Below are 20,678 nucleotides of genomic sequence, written 5' to 3'. Positions count from 1 at the left end.
ACGGTGCACTTTCATATTTCAAACTTTGCAGGATGTTTTTGTTCACCTAGATCTATGTTACACACTACATGAAAGGTAAATTTCAAAATTCCATAATAGGTGCCCTTTAAATCAAGCAGTATAGTCAACATTTTTCTGTAGAGATACGATCGTTTTATATGATGAACAGATTTAATTTAGGCTTTTATATACATATACATCAATTCGCACATATACATGTTGTGGTAAACGAAAGCTCAAGCGTGTTTGCTTGACGTGTGTAAACTGATGAGGTTCACTCTCGTGTGTTTCACAGCTCGTTTGAGTTCAGCAAGAACCAATGAGGTTTGTTCTCGCTTGTCAAAGCAAGTGCGGTTGAGCTTCTATTTGGGCAATATTTACATGTGAATAAAATCCTAAATTCAATCTTATATTAATTCAATTATATAAAGCTGTATAGTCTCTTAATTCAAATGGATTAGTTTTACAATCTCTATGAACTTTTTGAAGCGTCAGAGTGGTAGTTGCATAGCTGTCAATGGAGGGACAGAAAACTCCCATATCATTAAAAGATCTTCATTTGTGTTCAAAAGATGAACTAAAGTCTTACAGGTTTGAAACTACATGAGGGTGAGTAATTAATAACAGAATTTCCATTTGTGGGTGTACTAACCCTTTATTAACCTAATTTAAATTTTGAAAGTATCAAAAATATTGTCCATGTGACTTGTTTATCTTATTTTTTAGTGAACATCTTGCCTTTCACCATACAGTAGCCCTAGCTCTACTTTGCACATTGATAAATCCTGATATGATGTGATAAATCCTGTTCACAATGGCCATGCTTAAATTATGCTAAAGTGAAAGCAATATATTTGTGTAAACACAATTTCTCAAACATGGGAACAAGCGTCTATCATAGAAGTGCAAAGTATGGAGGATTTGCACTGTAAAACAGGGCTGCAGCTACATTTTACTTTTCTGGGTACTTTATATGAAGCTTTAAGTGAATCATTTAAAAATGCTTTTTTTTTTTTTTTTTTTTACTTTTTTCTTCTGCATTTCAGTTCTTCCAGAAAATGGATGTGTGCATGCTGTGGTTGATTTAAGGTGTTTCCAGGATTCCTTAAACGTATAGTTCAGCTAAAAATTAAAACTCTGTCATTAATTATGCACCCTCATGCCCATTTATCTTCGGAACACAAATGAAGATATTTTTGATGAACTCCAAGAGCTTTCTGTTCCTCCATTGGGAGCCTACGCAACTAATAAATTCAAGCCACAGAAAGGTAGTAACGACACCATTAAAGTAATCCATGTGACTCCAGTAGTTTAAGCTCAATTTTATAAAGCGATGCAAGTGCTTTGTTTTGCGCAAAAAAGAACAATATAATTTACCTCTATGTACAAATTAATATTATCTAAAGCACATTCACGGAACAACTTCCGGTCTTGAGTCAACACAATCCACAGTGCTCCTCCTACTGGATTGCAGGTCAGTATTTTCCTAAATAAAATGGTAAAAAAAAAAGTGTTTTTGCAAAAACAAACAAAGCACCCGCATCGCTTCATAAAATTGGTTAAACCACTGCAGTCACATGGATTACTTCAATGATGTCTTTCCTATCGTTCTGGGTTAGTTGCATTGCTCCCAATGGAGGGACAGAAAGCCCTCAGAATTCAAAGCCCTCTTCATTTGTGTTCCGAAAGTGAACCGAAGTGGGAGAGGGAGTGCGCTGTGATTGGCTGGTGTGAGAACCTGGGAGATCTATAACCAATATAAATTGAATTTGAATCTAAAATCTTCTTCTGTATTGTTAATATATTTTGACATCCACACAGAATTGTGGATAAATTACAAAAATGTAATTTCTAATTATAATCTTCTTTAATACAGACAAGAGAGAGTGTGAAACCATCAGCTGTTTGCCAGGTAAATAGTGGAGTCGTAGTGAATACCATTAATAAACATAATGATTAAATGGTATGCACTGTATATCTCAATTTGTTTTCTTTTTAAATCGTTTTTGTGTGTGTGTGTGTGTGTGTGTGTGTGTGTGTGTGTGTGTGTGTGTGTGTGTGTGTGTGTGTCTGTGTGTGTGTGTGTCCAGCCTGCCAAAAAAGACCTGTCCAATCTATACCAACAGGAAATAAATAATTATTGGACTGGAAGAAAGTGAGTTCTATTGGCAATTAGAGTGTATTAGTGGTAAGTACATTTACAAACCAATTAATCTTTGTCTAAAAAATGTCAGTATAACTCCCCAAATAAAATATGGTAAACATTAAAGGGATAAATAACTTACCAAAAAATATTTTATATCTGTCGTCATCTACTCTCATGTTTTTTCAGACCTTTATGACTCTGTGGAACATAGGGCTGGATGATATGGGCAAAATTTATATCACAATATATTTATTCATTTCGGTCGATACGATAAAATTCCGATATCGATATGAACAATATAAAAGCCTCAGAAAAAACTGGCAAGAACGTCCACAATTAATGTCTGTAGGCCTACCTACAAACTTCTGAAAAATGTATTTGCCAAGTCTCTGAAACCTATAAAACTTTATGATAAAAAAATGGTCCAAATAAATTATTGTTAATATTTTATTTGTATTTAGCCTTCATACAAGAAATGTAAAATCACTGTCAAATAAACATAAGTTAATAAGCTATAGGCTAACATTGATTATATTATTCTTATAGATTGAAAATAAATATTCTTATATAGAGAATATAGAAAATAAATATTCTTATAGATTGAAGTGCTTCAGCATTGAGTGTTGATGACACACTGAATTAATTTTGATTGATGAATCTGAATGTAGTGTTTACATGAACGCTAAACACGTGATCAGATTGTTGTGCGCGTTTATGTCACAAGCTTCAAATCAGAATAGATTTTTTTTTACATGCACACACTGCACAGATATAGTTTACAGCTGTTTGCACATAATAACTCCATTCCCGAATCCACCATTTTTGTCCTACAAAGCAGTCAGGAGAGTTAACTTAGTAGATTAACATTGGAGGATTTGAGCTTGAGAAGCGGAGTGTACTGACGTATTTACGCGGTTAAAACAACATTCCTTCTGATGTTCATTAATTTAATGTTTATTTGATGCAATAAATGAACTAGAAGGAAGAGCTGATCGGTTCACGAGCGGCTTTAACTGAGGCGACAGCGATCTGTCACACACATTAAAGAGCCACAAAACGCTATTTATTGTTTAAATTTCTTGCCAAAATTGGCAAATTTGAAAGTTGAGACTTCGTTTAATATCAAAAGTAAGCTGGTCTGTCGGTGTGTTGTCAGTGTCTCTGCTCCGCTATGTGTTTTTCACTGCGTGAGAACATGGTGTAGTGTGAGAGAGCGGCCGGCGTGGCTTGTTGGGTCTTTGCAAACGGTCAATTTGGAGACAATGAACATATGAACCGCTGTGCCGTGCTGCTTATATTTATCACGCATAAAAAATGTAAATGTAGCCCATGCCTGTAATCTATATAGAAAAATCGGAAATGTGTTTAAAAATCATATAACCGTTATTGAGAAAAAATATATTGCGATATATATTGATATTGAATTATTGTCCAGCCCTAGTGGAACACAAAACGTGAACTTTGGAAGAATGTTCTGATCTGTTCTTTCCATGTAGTGAAATTTAACAGAGCCAATATTTTTTTCAACTGTAAACGGAATAAAAAATAACCATAAAATAGGTCCACATGACTCATGCACTGTTTTCCAGGTTGAAACAATACAATAGCTTTGGGTGAGAAAAACCCTTTCTTGATTATCTGTCTGGGTATTTCTCAATTCTTTATTATTATGTATTTAAGATTGTATTGAGTGTCTAGAGCTCTATGCCTTTGTTGGTTACAGATGTCTCTACTCAAACCAATCTCTACATCTCTTTTGTCCTTTATTCCAACCCATTTTCTCTTTCGTGAAATTATGTATATATGAGACTAGTACTTTTTGCTAATAATGTATGGGTTATTTATGAAAAAACTGGCTGAATGGACATAATTGCACTTGGACATTATTACATGGCTACTCGATAGTGCAACTGACCAATAACAGTTGAGTATTCCAGCTTGTGTGTTAATGTGGTGTGTGTTCTTCTCATTTTAGCTCCTGCGTCCATTTGGGCTGAAGGTCGAGACAGAACCAAACCAAAGCTGGACTGTAATCTACTGGCCATATGACAGACTTCATACTGACAACTACCGGCGTGGATGCTGCATCACATGCTTTTCAACAAGAACTTTCACCTAGAATTTAAAGTGTGGAGTATTCATCATGAGGAGACTCAATGTCTTCATCTCTTGTGAGTGGATATCATTTAAAACATTCTTGAAAGAACTGCTCATTTCTTCTGAACTTATAGTATTTATTGTTCTTGTGAAGTAATATTGTTGTAATTGTGTTAATGTATATACAGTATAAATTGCAAACATGCTTGTGTTGGACACGTGTTCACAGGTTATAGACATTTTAGAGGAGGTAGATGCTGTGTATTTAAAGGTGCTCTAAGTCATGTTTATTTGTACAAGATGTTATTTTTGTATCTAAATCATTATTGCAGTGGAACAAATTGCTGTTTATTTATTTGTAAATTAGAAACTGAATTTTTAACCATTGCACAGCACCACTTTATCACCAATCATTTTTTATAACTTTGTAGGTTATTGTTTTGTCACATGTGAGAACAAATGCAAGTTTATATTTTCTTTCAGATTATGTAATTTTTGTAATAAAGTCTGTATCATTTAATGAGAACTTCTTTCTGTTGTTATTTTGTAGATGTTTGTTGTGACAGAATGGCTTAAATGTAATTTCAAGATAATTTAGTAAAACTGCAGTTTTACTATAGTATTACTACAATATAACTGTAGTAGAACCATGGAATCAAAACCATGGTTTTTAAAAATACCAGTTACTACAGTCATGGTTACTATGATTTTATTGTAGTAAAACTATGGTATCAAAACCATGGTTTTTAAAAATACCAGTTACTACAGTCATGGTTACTATGATTTTATTGTAGTAAAACTATGGAATCAAAACCATGGTTTTTAAAAATACCAGTTACTACAGTCATGGTTACTATGATTTTATTGTAGTAAAACTATGGTATCAAAACCATGGTTTTTAAAAATACCAGTTACTACAGTCATGGTTACTATGATTTTATTGTAGTAAAACTATGGAATCAAAACCATGGTTTTTAAAAATACCAGTTACTACAGTCATGGTTACTATGATTTTATTGTAGTAAAACTATGGAATCAAAACCATGGTTTTTAAAAATACCAGTTACTACAGTCATGGTTACTATGATTTTATTGTAGTAAAACTATGGAATCAAAACCATGGTTTTTAAAAATACCAGTTACTACAGTCATGGTTACTATGATTTTATTGTAGTAAAACTATGGAATCAAAACCATGGTTTTTAAAAATACCAGTTACTACAGTCATGGTTACTATGATTTTATTGTAGTACAACTATGGAATCAAAACCATGGTTTTTAAAAATACCAGTTACTACAGTCATGGTTACTATGATTTTATTGTAGTACAACTATGGAATCAAAACCATGGTTTTTAAAAATACCAGTTACTACAGTCATGGTTACTATGATTTTATTGTAGTACAACTATGGAATCAAAACCATGGTTTTTAAAAATACCAGTTACTACAGTCATGGTTTGGTTACTATAATTTTACTGTAGTAAAACCATGGTTAATTTTCGTAAGGGTATCCTCCGAATTTTATAAATCTTTTATCGCTGAACTGTCCCCTTTTTTATTGAAAGTTTTCATAGAATCTGTTGAAAAGGAAGGCCTTCCCACCTCTCTGACCCAAGGAATAACAGTCCTAATTCCTAAACCAAACAAGGACAAATTATTTTTAGATAATTGGCGCCCAATTTGTTTACTTAACAACGATTATAAAATCTTAGCTCTCTTATTGGCTAGAAGATTACGGTCTGTTCTGGACTCCATCATAGACGAAACACAATCAGGCTTCATGAACAAAAGGCATATAGGAAATAACATTAGGCTCATTTTAGATATTTTAGATTACCCAGAATTGGTAGAGGAGGGTGGGCTTATGCTGTTTGTAGATTTCTACAAAGCATTTGACACCGTTGAACATCCATTCATTTTACAGTCCCTTAAAAAATTCGGTTTTGGTGAGTTTTTTTCCTCAGCTATTAAAAGTCTATATAACAATAGTAATGAAAATCAAGTCTCTGTTGCAATAAATACCATAGAAAAATTTTCCATGGCCTCTGGCTTAAGGCTGAATATCAATAAGTGTGAAATCATGGCTATTAAGGACTGTGCGAAATCTTCCATATGTAGTATCCCAGTCAAAAGTGAACTTGTTCACTTAGGTATCACAATTACCAAGGACCAACAAAAAAGGACTTTATTGAACTTCAACCCTATTATTCAAAGAACCAGAAAAAAACTGAACCAGTGGCTCTCTCCCTCAGAGGCAGAACCCTACTGTCTAAGGCAGAAGGTTTATCACGGTTAACATATCCAGCTCTATCTCTGTATGTGGACAAAAAACATATTACTGAGATTGACAAGCTACTTTTTAACTTCTTATGGAAAAATAGAACTCATCATGTGAAGAAATCTGTTCTAACAAATGACTATGAAAAGGGTGGATTAAACTTTATCGATTTCTGTACTCTTAATACTACTTTTAAAGTAAATTGGTTGAAACATTTCTTTAAAAATCCTAATTCCATTTGGAATGTCATACCATGTCACATTCTGTCAAAACTGGGTGGGTTGAGCTATTTCTTAACCTGTAATTATAATATTGATAAGGTACCGATAAAAATGGCATCCTTTCACCGCCAGGCCTTCCTTTCATGGTCTCTTGTTTTCAAACACAACTTTTCACCCAACAACTATTACATATGGAACAACAAAGACATACTGTTTAAACACAAATCTTTATTTATTGATTACTGGTTTAATAATAACATTATTTTTGTTGACCAATTATTTAACAGAGATGGTTGTCTTTACTCTTATAATGAGTTTCTAGAAGAATACAAAATTCCTGTGTCTCTTGGAGATTATGCCAAAGTTTTTGGAGCAATCTCTTCTGGTGTCTGCATGTTATATAGAGCTCAACCAAGATTGGACACACAACAACTAACTTTGTTATCGCTGACTGACACTTCAGTTGGTAAGATTTGTTTTTCTTGTAACAATGGTAAGAACAATAAACTAATTAGATCCCTGTTCAAAACAGATATTATCACAGTCCCATATGTGGTTCCATACTGGAATAAATTTGTGCAAAACATTGACTGGAAGAAGGTCTGGCTCTTACCCAACCGATATTTGCTGACCAATAAAATTAGAGAAATATCATTTAAAATAATTCATAAGTTTTACCCGTCTAATGATCATATTGTTAAAAAATTTAAAAAAGACATTGATGTAATGTGCACTTTCTGCTCTATGAGTATTGAAACAGTTACCCATTTGTTTTGGCACTGCCCTTTTGTCCAAAGTTTCTGGTTTGACATTTGTAATTTTATTGCAGAGAAAATTGAGAAAGATTTCAAGTTGTTTTGGAAGGATGTTCTTTTTGGCCTTTATGACCTCAACAGAACTAAGACTAGGCCTAATGAAACTTTCATTATTAGGGGTTCAAGCACGTAGTGCTGAAACCCTATTGTTATTGTTAATTTTCCCATGATGCACCATTCTCCTCTAAAACTGATCGGGCAGGCCGAACCGTAAGTCGTGGAGACTTGACGGGGGCGCTACAGCGGTCAAAAGTACGAAACGGCTCATAACTCCTAAACCGCTAGGCGTAGGCTCAAGTGTCTTACATCGCTGGAATCCTTGGCTCAAGGCGGACGAGACGCATGCCTCGGATTGGCTCGCCCTTCGGGCGCCAATTTTGAGTAAATTGAGGTTTTTTGTCAAACCTACTTTTGCGAACTGCTCCTAGGTTTTTTGCCTGATCGGAACCAAACCACTGCAGAAATATTCTCTGGAGTCTGACTATCAATAATCATTAAAAAAATTCTGAATTTAAATTGACGGTCGCTAAGGGGAACCAAAATGTTTGATGGCACCAGAGACACTTTTACCTAAAAGGTTATAACTTGTGAACGGAAAGAGATATTTTATCTAAACTTGGGACACATGTTCATGAACACATTCTGAGGTCACATGAAAAAAATCGCGACGATTGGCCACTTTTTGGCGCTATAACTGGAAAAAAAATCATGAAAATGGGTATAACCACATAAAACCCGTAGTCCGATGAAAATTGGCATGCAGTGTCTTTGTCTAGGGTGCCATGATAGTGTATGACAACATTGGTGTATCTAAAAAAACTCAGTATACTGCATCGGTACAATGCCCTGAAGGAGCCTGAGAAGTCTCAGGCCAGCATTTTTCATGAGAGTGACCTCCTTAGACTCCTGAATCCTCTCCGAGTCCAACGATACCAAACATGCCAGGTTTCGCCTTATGGTTTGTGTAATGGTATCATTTAGCGCTTAAAAACTTGCGTTAGTCCAATCGAGACAAAAACACCACAGGAAATTTGAAAACATAGGTCAATAGCTAAACAATAACACCAAAATGTCAAAATTATGATAGGAACTGACAAAAATAAAATCCAATCAATGTCACCCATGGATAATTTTTATGCTCTCATAAATAGAAGTGTCTAAACTTCAAAACGAAATGAGATATTTACAACAAATTTGACACACATATGTATGGGCACACTTTGAGGACACCTAATAAAAGTGGTGGAGATCAGGCAAGACGTGGTGCTTTAACAGTCAAAAAAACTTTAAAAAACATATTTTTCCTTAGTAAATTGCCTGTATTAGCTGTCTTTTCCATCTATGATCTAAGTTTATTTGTTTATTAGGATACCCATTAGCCACTACCTAGGCAGTGGCTACTCTTCAAGTAAAAAATACAAAACTACATTTAATCAACAACAATAAAAAGTCAAGTCAATGAGACATACTAATCCAACATTCATTCCAAATATCAAAATCAACAATTTACTACAGGCTATTGTGCCATTAAATGTTCCTTTAAATATTTTTTTTTAAACTTGAAAAATGTGTAGATCAATGGTTAATCATTCCATATTTTCATTCCTCTATACATTACAGTCCATTGTTTTGCAGTTGTTTTCGAAACCAGAAATAAAAAAAACTTCTTATATGCATGCCTGGTGTTAAAATTATGACTACTACTATACAAAAGTTGAGATTATTTACAAGACATTAGGAACTCTAGACAAAGATTTCGAAATATTTCTTATAAAACAGAGGCAGTCTCTTGACAGAGAGACAATCCTTCACTAGTGCATTCCTATTATATACCATTGTTTGCACAATTTTAGAAATACAGTTGTAACCCGGGTAACCCATGCCACCAGTAAATGAGTTAAGAGTTGGAAAAAGTTAAGAAAAATAAAGAATTAAAGTGTTCTAGAAAGAAACGCGATTCATCCAATCACGGATTGTGCTGCAGTGACTGACACCCCTGAGAGCCAACAGTAGCGGCATATTCATAAGGCCCGCCCACAGGTCGCGCCGGCGCTGCTTTTCAGCCTGAACAGATGAGAGAATCAGAACCAGTGTTGCCAGATTGGGCGGGTTCCCGCCCAATTGGGCTGTTTTGAATTTGATTGTGCGGGTAAAAAAGGGTTTGGGCGGGTGGACAAAATTTGGGCTGGTTTGGGGTCAGTTCGGCGGTTTTCAAACATCTACATTTTAAAGTATAATTGGTTAAAAAACTAAACTAAAGTGTGCATGTAGTGCATAAAATCGGTCATCATGACATTACAACACACACACACACGCAGCGCAGAGTCAGCTGGCGTTGGTGTTGACGTCACCGGCGAGCACGCACTTTCAGCCAATCAACGAGGGATCAGCAGGAAGACGCGATTTAGCGCGATAACTTGTAGCTGTATATTCAAGTGATCGCTAATGCCAAAGTGACATGCAGTAAATTGCATCTACAGTAAAAATTTAGATAGTGAGCAATAAACGTACATATGTGGGGGTTGATGACTTGATGGTGAATAACTGAGAGGAGAGCACAGTTGAATTACTTGAATTGAAACTGAATATGAGACGACACAGAGTCATTTCCATGGTCATATCATGTGCACACTAGCCTAACCAGACATCTGCCACTTTTACACCGTCCAGACTGCATGCACTCTTGTCCCTGAAAGCTGCTGAAAAAGGTTTGAATCAACGATGAATCAGTTTTGACTGCTAAATTCTGCGTTATGTTCTGCAGTGTGCTTCCGAGGGCTAAAGTCATTGTTCATTTCTTGATTGCCGTTTTGACAGTGTCCACCTGGACATTTAAAGTCATATTTGCTAATTCTCCTTAATTATTGCCCTGGTTTGATGCGTTTTCCTTGGAAATTTGTTTATTTTTAATTTTTAATTTACCATCGTTATTTTGTTTTAAGGAGATACAAATTGTGCTTATCAACCTTGAATGACATGGCCATAAAATTATATCACATTATTTTGGTAGTAAAATTTTGGGCGGTTTTTTCTTGGAGTGGGCGGGTTTTGGTGAGCTGTTGGGCTGGAAATCACCGTCCCAATCTGGCAACACTGATCAGAACAGATCTGTAGCAGCACAGAGTGTTCCTCTATAATCTCCTTGCACTAAATGATAATCATAATCTAACGGGAACTGTGATTGAGTGCACTTGGAAACTTTGGATGCATGCGTCAGCCTGGAGTGTTGTCGTCAGAGAGAGAAAAGTGAAAAGATTTAACATAAGAGGATCCTAGACTGTTGATATACAATAATATTCTTTAAGTGAATATGTGATGCAATCTCGTTTTGGTGAGTGAAATGTTTTTATCATATGAAAGATATGTCATTTTCAGAAATGATTTGATATGAGCTGAGTTGAGTAGCTCACAGCTCGAGCTGAATTAACGTTAACGTTAGTTAGCCGTGGGCTAAAGCTACCACGTGTAATGGTTACAAGTCATTGTATCATGAGTTGAGACAATGAGTGATTTTTAAGTGTCGATGTGTTAAACAACTGTCGAAAAGTTGGTTTAATATGTCATTTGAGATGCGCATGTATATGATTTGTTATTGAAATATTTAATCAGAAATTAATTATTGTACGTTTGCCTTGTGTTTTGCAAGGCTGAGTTTTCTTGTTCTCTGTTTTTTTCCTATGTGAACGTGATCGGCAAGTGTATCCTGTTTTGTGCCATAATCCTTTGGAGATGAATCGTCTGCCTAGTCAAGTGGATGCTGTTAAATGTGCACAAATGGCGAGCTGACCTGTTTCCCATTTGAACCGTAATTTTAAACCATCAACTGGTAGGATGTTTCCCGTTTTTTGGACTCAAAGGACTTTGATTCGTGGAATTGGTTGATTTTTTTTATTTATTTTTTAGCTTCTGAAATGGAGAGACTTTGTTTTTTTGTACTTGAACTGATCGAGAGAAGTTTGACCAACTCTTTAAACTGATTCGTTTGATTCACAAACTCTGATCAACTGAGTCGTTTGATTCATGAACTTTGTTCAACTGAATCAATTAATCTTGCTAGCATTTCCAATTCATATTGTTGAACATACTCTTTACTATTGAAAGTAAAGGTGGTTTATTGGAAGGAATTAAAAATCGCATTGTGTTTTGAGTCAAATCCAATATATGATTACATTTCTTTTTGTACATTTTAGGTTAGGGCGGGGCGATATGGCTGAAAACTGTATCATGATATAAGTGTTTCATAACGGTCAATATCGATAATTACTTAGTTTTTTATGACCCATTTAAAATAAGTACCAGGAGAAAAATATATTGCATTTAAACATTTTTATTTAAAACTTAACCTTCCTCTGATTCATAGGTGTCTGTGATTGGCAAAGGACAAAAAAGCAGGAAAATATAAGGCGCACCTACCAGACGCGGCGACAGCAAATGATTATCCCGGTAGTTAGGACATCGCACAAGATTTGTATCAACACAGAAAACATTTCATCACTGGATAGGTTTTGTTCGTTTATTTAAAGTGTAGTTTATGTCAGCTGAATGTGCGGAACGCTTTTCAGAGAACATAAGGCAACATTATTTTAGTACAATTCACACCCAGCGGTAATTAGGGCTGGGCGATATGACGATATTATCGTGTATCGACGATGTCTCCCAAGTATCGCGATGTCGATTATAACATTCGTTTCTAGACGATAATCATCAATATAAAAAAATGACATAGCCTATATTTCACATAGCCCTATAGTTATACATATTTATTCACATGCAATAATATGAATGAAATATGTTTTATAGGCTAGTTAGGATTAGGAAAAGAAAATCGATTATTCTTGATGGAATTCTTTAAGCGCAAGACGAATGAACACTTCTGCATGCGCGATGTGTTCTGAGCTGCGCACTCAAACAACGAGCCGCCTCTCACATAGTGCACGGACACACACACACAGCACTATATCTCACAATTATCCTTAGTTAATTTATAGAATCACAATAAACATCAGAAGAATTGTTGTTTCAACCACAGAAAGACGTCAGTACACACCTTTTTTCAAGTTCTAATATCCCCGTGAACACAGTCGATTGTCTTCGGTTGAGAAAGAAAAATACTCGCTGCCACCATTAATGATGATCAAAAAACAAAGGAAAAAGAAAATAACTCACTGAACTTTTGTAACTTTAACTAACATTTTATATGCCCGTTTTTCGGTGCTGACTGCTCTAACGGCAACATGAGTCTGTGTAGCCGCGACTTTAAGATGCGTTCCCAGTCATACATCCTTTATCCTTACTTTCGTTATTTTTTTAAACATTTTTTTCTGGATTTCTTGATCTTTATATGATTTTTATTTTTTTCATATGCTATTCGTTTTTATAAAAACAAAATTCTGCAGACGAAAAAAAAAACTATCCTGTTAATTCAGAAAAGCAGAGATAGCTACCTATAGCCTACAAACATGACATTGGAATTAAGATTAAAATTAAGTTTTATTGCAAACGGATGAAGAAATTTCGTTGATTTGAATCTCTCATGCACGCGTTTGGAGTTTACAATGTTGGCAGCTCCGTTACAGGCTATATTGGAAGCGTTATATTTGCTTTAAATAAAAAAAAATAACAAAAGAAACTAAATAATATGCAAATATAACTTTTAATGACTTATATGTCTCTAAATAATTAAAGCTATCATTTTTATTTCGTAAACGGCTTAAGAAACTCTAAGATCAAAAAGGAGGAGGAAAAAAAAAAGGTTTTTGCTCCTGCAGAACGAAAAAAATCGCTTTTAATTCCTAATTTTAGACAAATAATAAATATAGTATAGTTTAAATACAAGTTTAAAAACAGCGCTACATATACGGAAATTAAACTGATCATCATTAAATTAGGCGATAGGTAGGCGTACCGCCGAAAAAGAAAGAACGAGAAACATCGGACCTTATGAAAAACAAATAGGCTAGACACCTTGCTATAACATCAACATGCATTCACCAGTACATCACCAGATTCTCTTCAGTTCAGTTATATTTAACATTTCTCCTCGCGAAACGAAATCCGTTTCAAACATGCGATAGAACAGTGTGGAAATTATTAGCAACACTAACATAACAGCAAAGCGAATGTTTTATGCTCGTTTAAGCTCAAACTAACCAAAGTAAAACCTTTAACGTTTCAATCATTAAATGAAACTAATTAAATCGCAGGCTATCATTAGATAAAGTGCAGCCAAACTCAACATGACTTTTTAACGGTGTATGTCGGTAGCGTGGTATCCGCGGGGCGGGGCTTGGGTAGACGATATTATCGGATATCGCAATATTTTTTAAGGCGATTATTGATAAAATAATTTTTTCATATCGCCCAGCCCTAGCGGTAATTCAGGGAAAACAATGTCTGAATGCTTCACGTGAAACTTCGGTCTTCCGACCTATTACCATCGTGTCAATTATAAATTGATTTTGATGGTAATATACATTTTGATTAATATGCGTGAGGGTGGGAGAGCAAGACAGTTTGAAGACTGTGAGAGTGCGCGCGCGGCCAGAGGAGGGGCTCTGCTCGTGGAAAACGCCCTTTGTTCATGCAACCAAACTTGCTTCGCAACCTCTGTTTTCTTCCGACGAAGAAAAAAAAACAACAACTTTTTAATCTGCAAGGTTTGTGAAATTAAATGTTTATTAGATATTTGTTTAAATGATGTAGATGCGCATTTGCTGAATGTAGACAGTAAATTAAGTATTTTAACCTAATTGTTTGCCTTTTCTGTTACAAATAATATTAAGGCAAACGCTTTATTTTTTCGCATACCATTTACTTTCTTTGTTTACCAGTTCTATCTAACAAAGTATTATGAGTGACAGAGATCGTGCACTAATGAAGATGGAGAATGTGAGTGAGCACTGTGTGATTAGGCGCTGCCGTTCTCTCCTCAGGCACTGGTGTTCTCAGCGCCGTCCGTCAACATAAAAGTCCTGCTTCCAATACATCGGCAAATCAGAAAAACTTATTGGCCGATGCCGATATTTTAAAAATGCTGAATATAGGCCAACCACTACACACCACATTGCAACTCTTTTACATCTGAAAAACTTCCATTATAAAATACACATTGTCCCATTAGACAGTTAACTTTTTTAAAAAGGGTTAGTTCACCCAAAAATGAAAATTGTCATTAATGACTCACCCTCATGTCGTTCTAAGCCCGTGAGACCTCCGTTCATCTTCGGAACACAGTTTAAGATATTTTAGATTTAGTCCGAGAGCTTTCTGTCCCTCCATTGAAAATGTATGAACGGTATACTGTCCATGTCCAGAAAGGTAATAAAGACATCATCAAAGTAGTCCATGTGACATCAGTGGGTTAGTTAGACATTTTTGAAGCATCGAAAATACATTTTTGTCCAAAAATAACAAAAACTACGACTTTATTCAGCATTGTATTCTCTTCCGGGACTGTTGTCAATCTGCGTTCAGGACTCCGCAGTGACGCTGCTGACGTAAGACGCTGCTGACGTGTTATCTGGTGCGCCCGAGCGTCGTTTACAGTCTGAGGGAGACGCACGATGTAAACAAAACAATCTGCGCAAACATGTCTAAGGATTTCTACACAGAGGAAGACTTGCATTTTTTTGCCCATCCATATTTATTTGAACCCGAATACTACACGGACGAGATAACACGTCAGCACGTCTTACGTCAGCAGTGTCACTGCGGAGTCGTGAACGCAGATTGACAACAGACCCGGAAGAGAATAATGTACACTAGAACACTAGGTGGTGCTATAACATCAAAAAAACATTAAAAGGGCTACGACCACCTGACCGTTTGACTTGGAAAATTGGTATGCAGTGTCTTGGTCCAAGGAGCCATGTATGTCTTTGAGGTATCTCAAAAAACATGGCAGCCATCGGCCAATGAATTTGAGCACCTATTAGACTATATTATCGGAGCGTATTATTGGAACAAAACTCAATGGGCATATTCAACTCGTGATCCTAGAGGTCTGTAAGAATTTTGAAAGAGAGCGGCCACTAGTTTTAATTAAATTTTAATTAATTAAATTTAATAAAATTAAATTTTACGGCTCTGTTATCACGTGGTGTGACACACATCAACACAATATATGCATATAATTTGATAGATCTTCTCATACTGAACAACTTTGCCTATAAAACCACTACTGTCAATCAAATCGTTCATTAAATATTCACGATTATGTTTAAAACCTACTTTTGCAAACTAGTCCTAGGTTTTTCGCCCGATCGGAATCAAACCAGTCTAGGACAATCTAGATCAATAATTATCTACAAAAGTTTAACTTTTGCATTTAGATGGCTATAACCGGGTCAATTAGAAAAGGGGCGTGGCAAAATACACTCAAAAGCTTATAAATCCTAAAGGAAAACTCAGAACTTTGCAAAAATGGTGGGCATATGTGTCATAACATCCTTAACAAGCATGCAAAATATCATGGAGATCGGACCATAGGTGGTGCCATAACTGGTAAAAAAGTGTTGAAAACCATATTTCCTTTGGTAAATTGCCTGTATTGGCTGTAAATGGTATTTTCGATCTATGTCAGTGGTTAAATGCTTGCTAAATAAATCTTAATGTCTTTTGATGCTAATGTGCTTAAAGGCCTTAAAAGCTTGAACCCCGATAAATGCTGCTTGCAGCTTTAATTAATCTCATTATTCTCTTGGCAAAATTTTACTTTCATAAATGTAAGTTTGTGCATTCCAAAACATCTTTTATCGCTTTTAACATTGAGGTCAAGCAATATGTTAACACGATTAAGTTTTCTCTTAATCAAAAGGCAACAAAAACTGTGAATGTGTGTAAACAATTTGATATTTTTTTGTAAATCCGTACTTCCCCTGGCAAATGTGATGATGTGAGTCTTTTGTTTATGTTTTGTTTGTTAAAACACCTGCAATTTTGGAAACTGCACAATATGTTATTGTTATAATGGGGATGAACGTTCCTGTAAACTGTGCAATTGTTGAATAAAAAAATAAAAAAACACACAATTCTTAAAAATAAACATTCTGACATAAACACTCTACCTGTATGATTAATCTTAATGTTTAGCTGACAATGTATGATTAATCTCCTCATAACAAACCTGTATGAGGAGAAACTGATTCTGAGAAAAATACATTCTTGTTTACATATTAATAAATCAGACACCTTTTGTCTCTTTACACTGTGTTGCGCCGGTGTCTCCATGCCCTTGGTGTTAATGACAGGTTTGGCGTTTCTCACCTAAGACAGAGAGAAAATCAACATATACATATATATAATATATTCTCACACACTCTCTGACACACACAAAGCAGGATTATTATAGTTAACAACCCGATAAAAGCATAGGCATCAACTGAAATACAATAAAACTAACTTATTCCATTTCCAGCTATGGTTGCCAACATTTCTAATTTTCACTTAGTTAAGTTAAAAAGTTAAAGTTACAAAATAACTAAAACTGAGTGGCCCAAATTAGTTAAATTTCACGCAATATTAAACATGTTAAAAAAAAGCGAAGTCACACCTTCTCCTTGTGCCTCTCATCAGGGGCGCAACTACCCAGTGTTAGGGGGGTATGCAGAAACAATTTTGGCAATGATATCCCTTGAAACATCATTGGTAGCTAGGGCATATCTTGTCACTGATTCCTCCAACTCAGCTTTTGTCATGTGTTCCATTTTAAAAATGAACTTAACCTTTTCGGACACAAGCTGAAGATTGCAAAATCTGTCAGACAACTCCTGAATTACTGTGTCAACAATTGCATTGAAAACCATGCACCTAAAATGGGTCTCAGGTTCCTTTTCATGATGGCCAGTGCTGGAATCATCACCATGAAATCTCTTTTGCTTTCTGAAACGTCTCTCTCTAAACTCAGGGGAAGCATCCATCTCAATGGCTATTCGGCATGCAATGTCAAGGGATTTTTGAAAGCCCTCCACTCTATACTTAAGCAAGAATTCTTTAAGCGAATCTATCATTCTAATGGCAGTGTCCATTGAGATGTTCACTGCTTGCATTGCCTTGCTGACGTAGGTGATCTCTGACAATAGATCATACCAAACCAGGAGGCACATGAGGAACTCCATGCTGACAATCTCGCTAGACAGCGACTTTGCCTCTGAGACGGTTTTGCTGTCTTTTTCCACTTCCTCAAGCTTTTCCAAAGCATCAAGAATCCCCCTTAACTGGAAACGTACAGCTTTGACGGAGTCTATTTTTGCTTCCCACCTGGTATCACTCAGAGGCTTCAGTGTTATGTCCACAAATTCTTTCAAAATATCCCACCTCTTCACTGAAGCTGAAAAAATGGTGTTCAGTCTTTGGAGAGTGCCAAAAAAGGTTAGACACATTCTGTTTGATGACGCAGCATCACATAACAGAAGGTTCAGACTGTGGCTACAGCAGGGGATAAATGGTGCCTCTGGACACTTCTGCTGAACCAGTGCTTGCACACCCTTGTGTATACCCCTCATATTTGAGCCATTGTCATAGCTCTGCCCCCTACAGTTAGCCAACTCCAACCCCAGTTTATCCAGCACCCCAGTCAGTGTTTCTGTGAGGCCTTTACCAGTTGTGTCTTTCACGACTGTGAAGCCAACAAAAGACTCATTGATGGTGGCATTCTTCTTGTCGTCTGTATGAACATACCGGATTATTACGGAGGCCTGCTCCTGCTTTGAAATATCAGGTGTGCAATCCAACTCCACAGCAAAGTACTTGGAGGCTTTGACCTGGGCACAAATTTGACCAAGTACACATTGTGAAATTGAATCTAAAAATTCATTTTGAGTGCACCAGGAAAGATATCCTGTGGTTTCTTTAGAAGCTACCTTCCTAAGATGCTCTGCTAGTGTGACATCATATCGTGCTATGATCTCAAGGACACCCAGGAAATTTCCATTTTTAGGATCTCCTAACTTAGCATTCTTCCCCCTTAGTGGCAAGTTTCTTTCTGCAAGGAATAATATGCAGTCAATTCACTCTCGTTAACACACTTCTCCAATGTGCCTTTTCAGCATCTATGGCTTTTTGCAGTGTTCTGTCAATTGTTTTACCAAGGCGTAAGCGTGATGCTAATTCTTTCCACAACAGATAAGCATTTATGTGATCACCACTGGTTTCATGGTGCTGCAGAGTTTTTGAAAGACACTGCCAGTTATTGTACCCCACCACAAAGCGTGTGTCAACAACTCTAGCTCCACCAAAAAGCTTACATGCAAAACAATACACTTTATTTGTGCTCTTGGAGTACAGTAACCAATCCCGCTGCACTTTTTCTCCATTGGACATTGAACGAACAGTATGCTTTGGAAAAACACCTTCTACTCTTGTCTGATCTTGGATATGGTCCATCAGGACATTTCTGTGGGCCATTCTCAACCATACACTGCCTAAATGAGTCCCCAATCTGGTGTGGTGGTGGCCAGTCAGATGATCTTCTGAGTAATGCCTTGTCTCAGCCCTCTCTTCTTCACCTCTCTGTTCCATTTCCACCTCCCTCTCTTCTTCACCTCTCTGTTCCATTTCCACCTCCCTCTCTTCTTCACCTCTCTGTTCCATTTCCACCTCCCTGTCTTCTTCAACTCTCTCTTCCACCTCATCTTCACCTCCCTTTTCCACATTCTCCTCCAATTCCTCCTCAGTGGTGAGTGGCTTTCCATCTCTTTCTGCACTAATTTTTACCCAAAAAGGACACAGTGAATAGGTTGGTCAACAGAACTTCAAACCATACTGGACATTTAGTTTGGTGTGGTCTAACTAATATAACTCCTACCTGATGTCATCACTGGTCTCATCTTTACTTGATGCCATCGCCGACCTCATGTCTGTCTCTTTTACCCCTTGCCTGTGTTCTTCTCCACTAAGACATTGTCAAACAAACATTATGTAATAGATGTTCCATATTACTTTTTTCCATATTAATAATATTAAGAAATTAATCTGTTGGTATCAAGTATCAAGTTGGTATCAAGCTCCCTCTACACTTCCACCTAATGTTAGACCTACCTGTTGCCTTCCCCTGTCTTTCCTGATCCACCATCCTCACACCTGAATAAAATAAACTCGCTGTTAAATATAGCAGCCTAAATTCAATTTTTAAATCAGCCTAGTGATGGCATCAGATAAGACAACTAGTATGCAGTAAGGTTGTGCTGCTGTTGAAATTACATTAACATTTTGGATTTTAAAAAGTACAAATATGGCACACACACGTGTAGAAAAGTAATTACAGTGTCACATCTCTCTCTCTTTAAAGGTATGTGCTATATATATTATACACATATATAGACATACACACACATATAGCACAGATCTTTAAAGAGAGAGAGATTACAGCGTCCATGTCACCCAGCAGATGTAACTGTAGCCTGTATGTCTGACAGCACAGCTGAGCTAACATGAACAGCTAATGGTAAAAAAATATATATTTGTTTCCATGATAAACCAGCCTTATTGCATAAGTTTTCCAGCTTCTAGTCATTTATTGTGCATGCTACCTTATATTTACCAGTTGTTATTTTACTTTAATAAAATTGAGATGTCATGCATGGGATTGGTACAATATAGGGTTTAACCAAAATCTAAATGTAGATATCAGCAGCAACATTATTTTGCATTAAGTTAGCAAACACTTGCCATTCAACATTTATATTTGCAAGCCTCCGAGTTTGGTAGAAAATCTATGCATGATTCAGAGATATTATAGTCGGTTTCCAGATTTTTGTCATTTATTGTACATGCTACCTTATATTTTTCAGTTTTCAGCTCAGCAACCTCGGTTTTGCATATTCTAAGCTAGCTAAATATTCTGTCTGATACATTCTCAGTGTTAGCAAACGCTAGCTTGTTTGTTAACATGAATATCGTATTTGCAAGCCTCTAAGCATAGACATCACATTTTAAATCCTACCTGTTGCCTTTCACCACCATCCACTTATTCAGCTGTTGTCGCATCCCTTGACATGCCATCTCCTTTTCACTCTTTCTTTTTCTATTTGTAGCCCCCGACAGCTTTTTTGGTTTATCCATCTTTTTCAAATTTCAACGACAACTCACTAACGTTACTGCTGCTCCCACTCAGCGCTCACG

At 36.3% G+C, this 20,678-nt stretch overlaps 2 protein-coding genes and 1 long non-coding RNA gene across 5 annotated transcripts in view; 2 read left to right on the top strand and 1 right to left on the bottom strand.

Annotated features, from left to right (window-relative positions):
- The first annotated feature begins 1,032 nt into the window (after positions 1 to 1,032).
- LOC306988064 lies at positions 1,033 to 4,679 on the top strand. Of its 2 annotated transcripts, XR_013795316.1 has the most exons (4): positions 1,033 to 1,111; positions 1,877 to 1,912; positions 2,091 to 2,188; positions 4,122 to 4,679. It is a non-coding gene; the product is annotated as an uncharacterized lncRNA (long non-coding RNA). The 2 variants fall into 2 exon arrangements; XR_013795317.1 differs by lacking the exon at positions 1,033 to 1,111 and having other exon boundaries at positions 1,707 to 1,912.
- A 5,013-nt stretch (positions 4,680 to 9,692) lies between these two features.
- Positions 9,693 to 20,678, top strand: part of LOC306988267 (uncharacterized protein) — a 32,812-nt gene continuing 21,826 nt past the window's right edge. Inside the window, exons 1-2 of one of the 2 annotated variants that reach the window (XR_013795362.1) lie at positions 9,693 to 10,890; positions 11,257 to 11,385. The gene's annotated coding sequence lies outside the window, so the exon portion shown is untranslated. Of the gene's footprint in view, positions 11,386 to 20,678 lie in introns of both variants that reach the window. The other variant, XR_013795363.1, reaches the window with a different exon arrangement.
- Positions 18,561 to 20,601, bottom strand: LOC306988266 (uncharacterized protein; the record flags this gene model as incomplete). Its single annotated transcript, XM_079593071.1, has 4 exons — positions 20,500 to 20,601; positions 19,596 to 19,637; positions 19,363 to 19,449; positions 18,561 to 19,260 (listed from the first exon to the last, which is right to left on the bottom strand). The coding sequence occupies exons 1-4, from the start codon at positions 20,556 to 20,558 to the stop codon at positions 18,561 to 18,563; spliced, it is 888 nt and encodes a 295-aa protein (XP_079449197.1). The 5' UTR covers positions 20,559 to 20,601.

Source organism: Phoxinus phoxinus (assembly GCF_949152265.1).
Source record: "Phoxinus phoxinus genome assembly, chromosome: 20".
Taxonomy (NCBI): Eukaryota; Metazoa; Chordata; class Actinopteri; order Cypriniformes; family Leuciscidae; genus Phoxinus; species Phoxinus phoxinus.
Note: the sequence above shows the minus strand (reverse complement) of the source record. Positions and strands in the feature narration are given on the sequence as shown.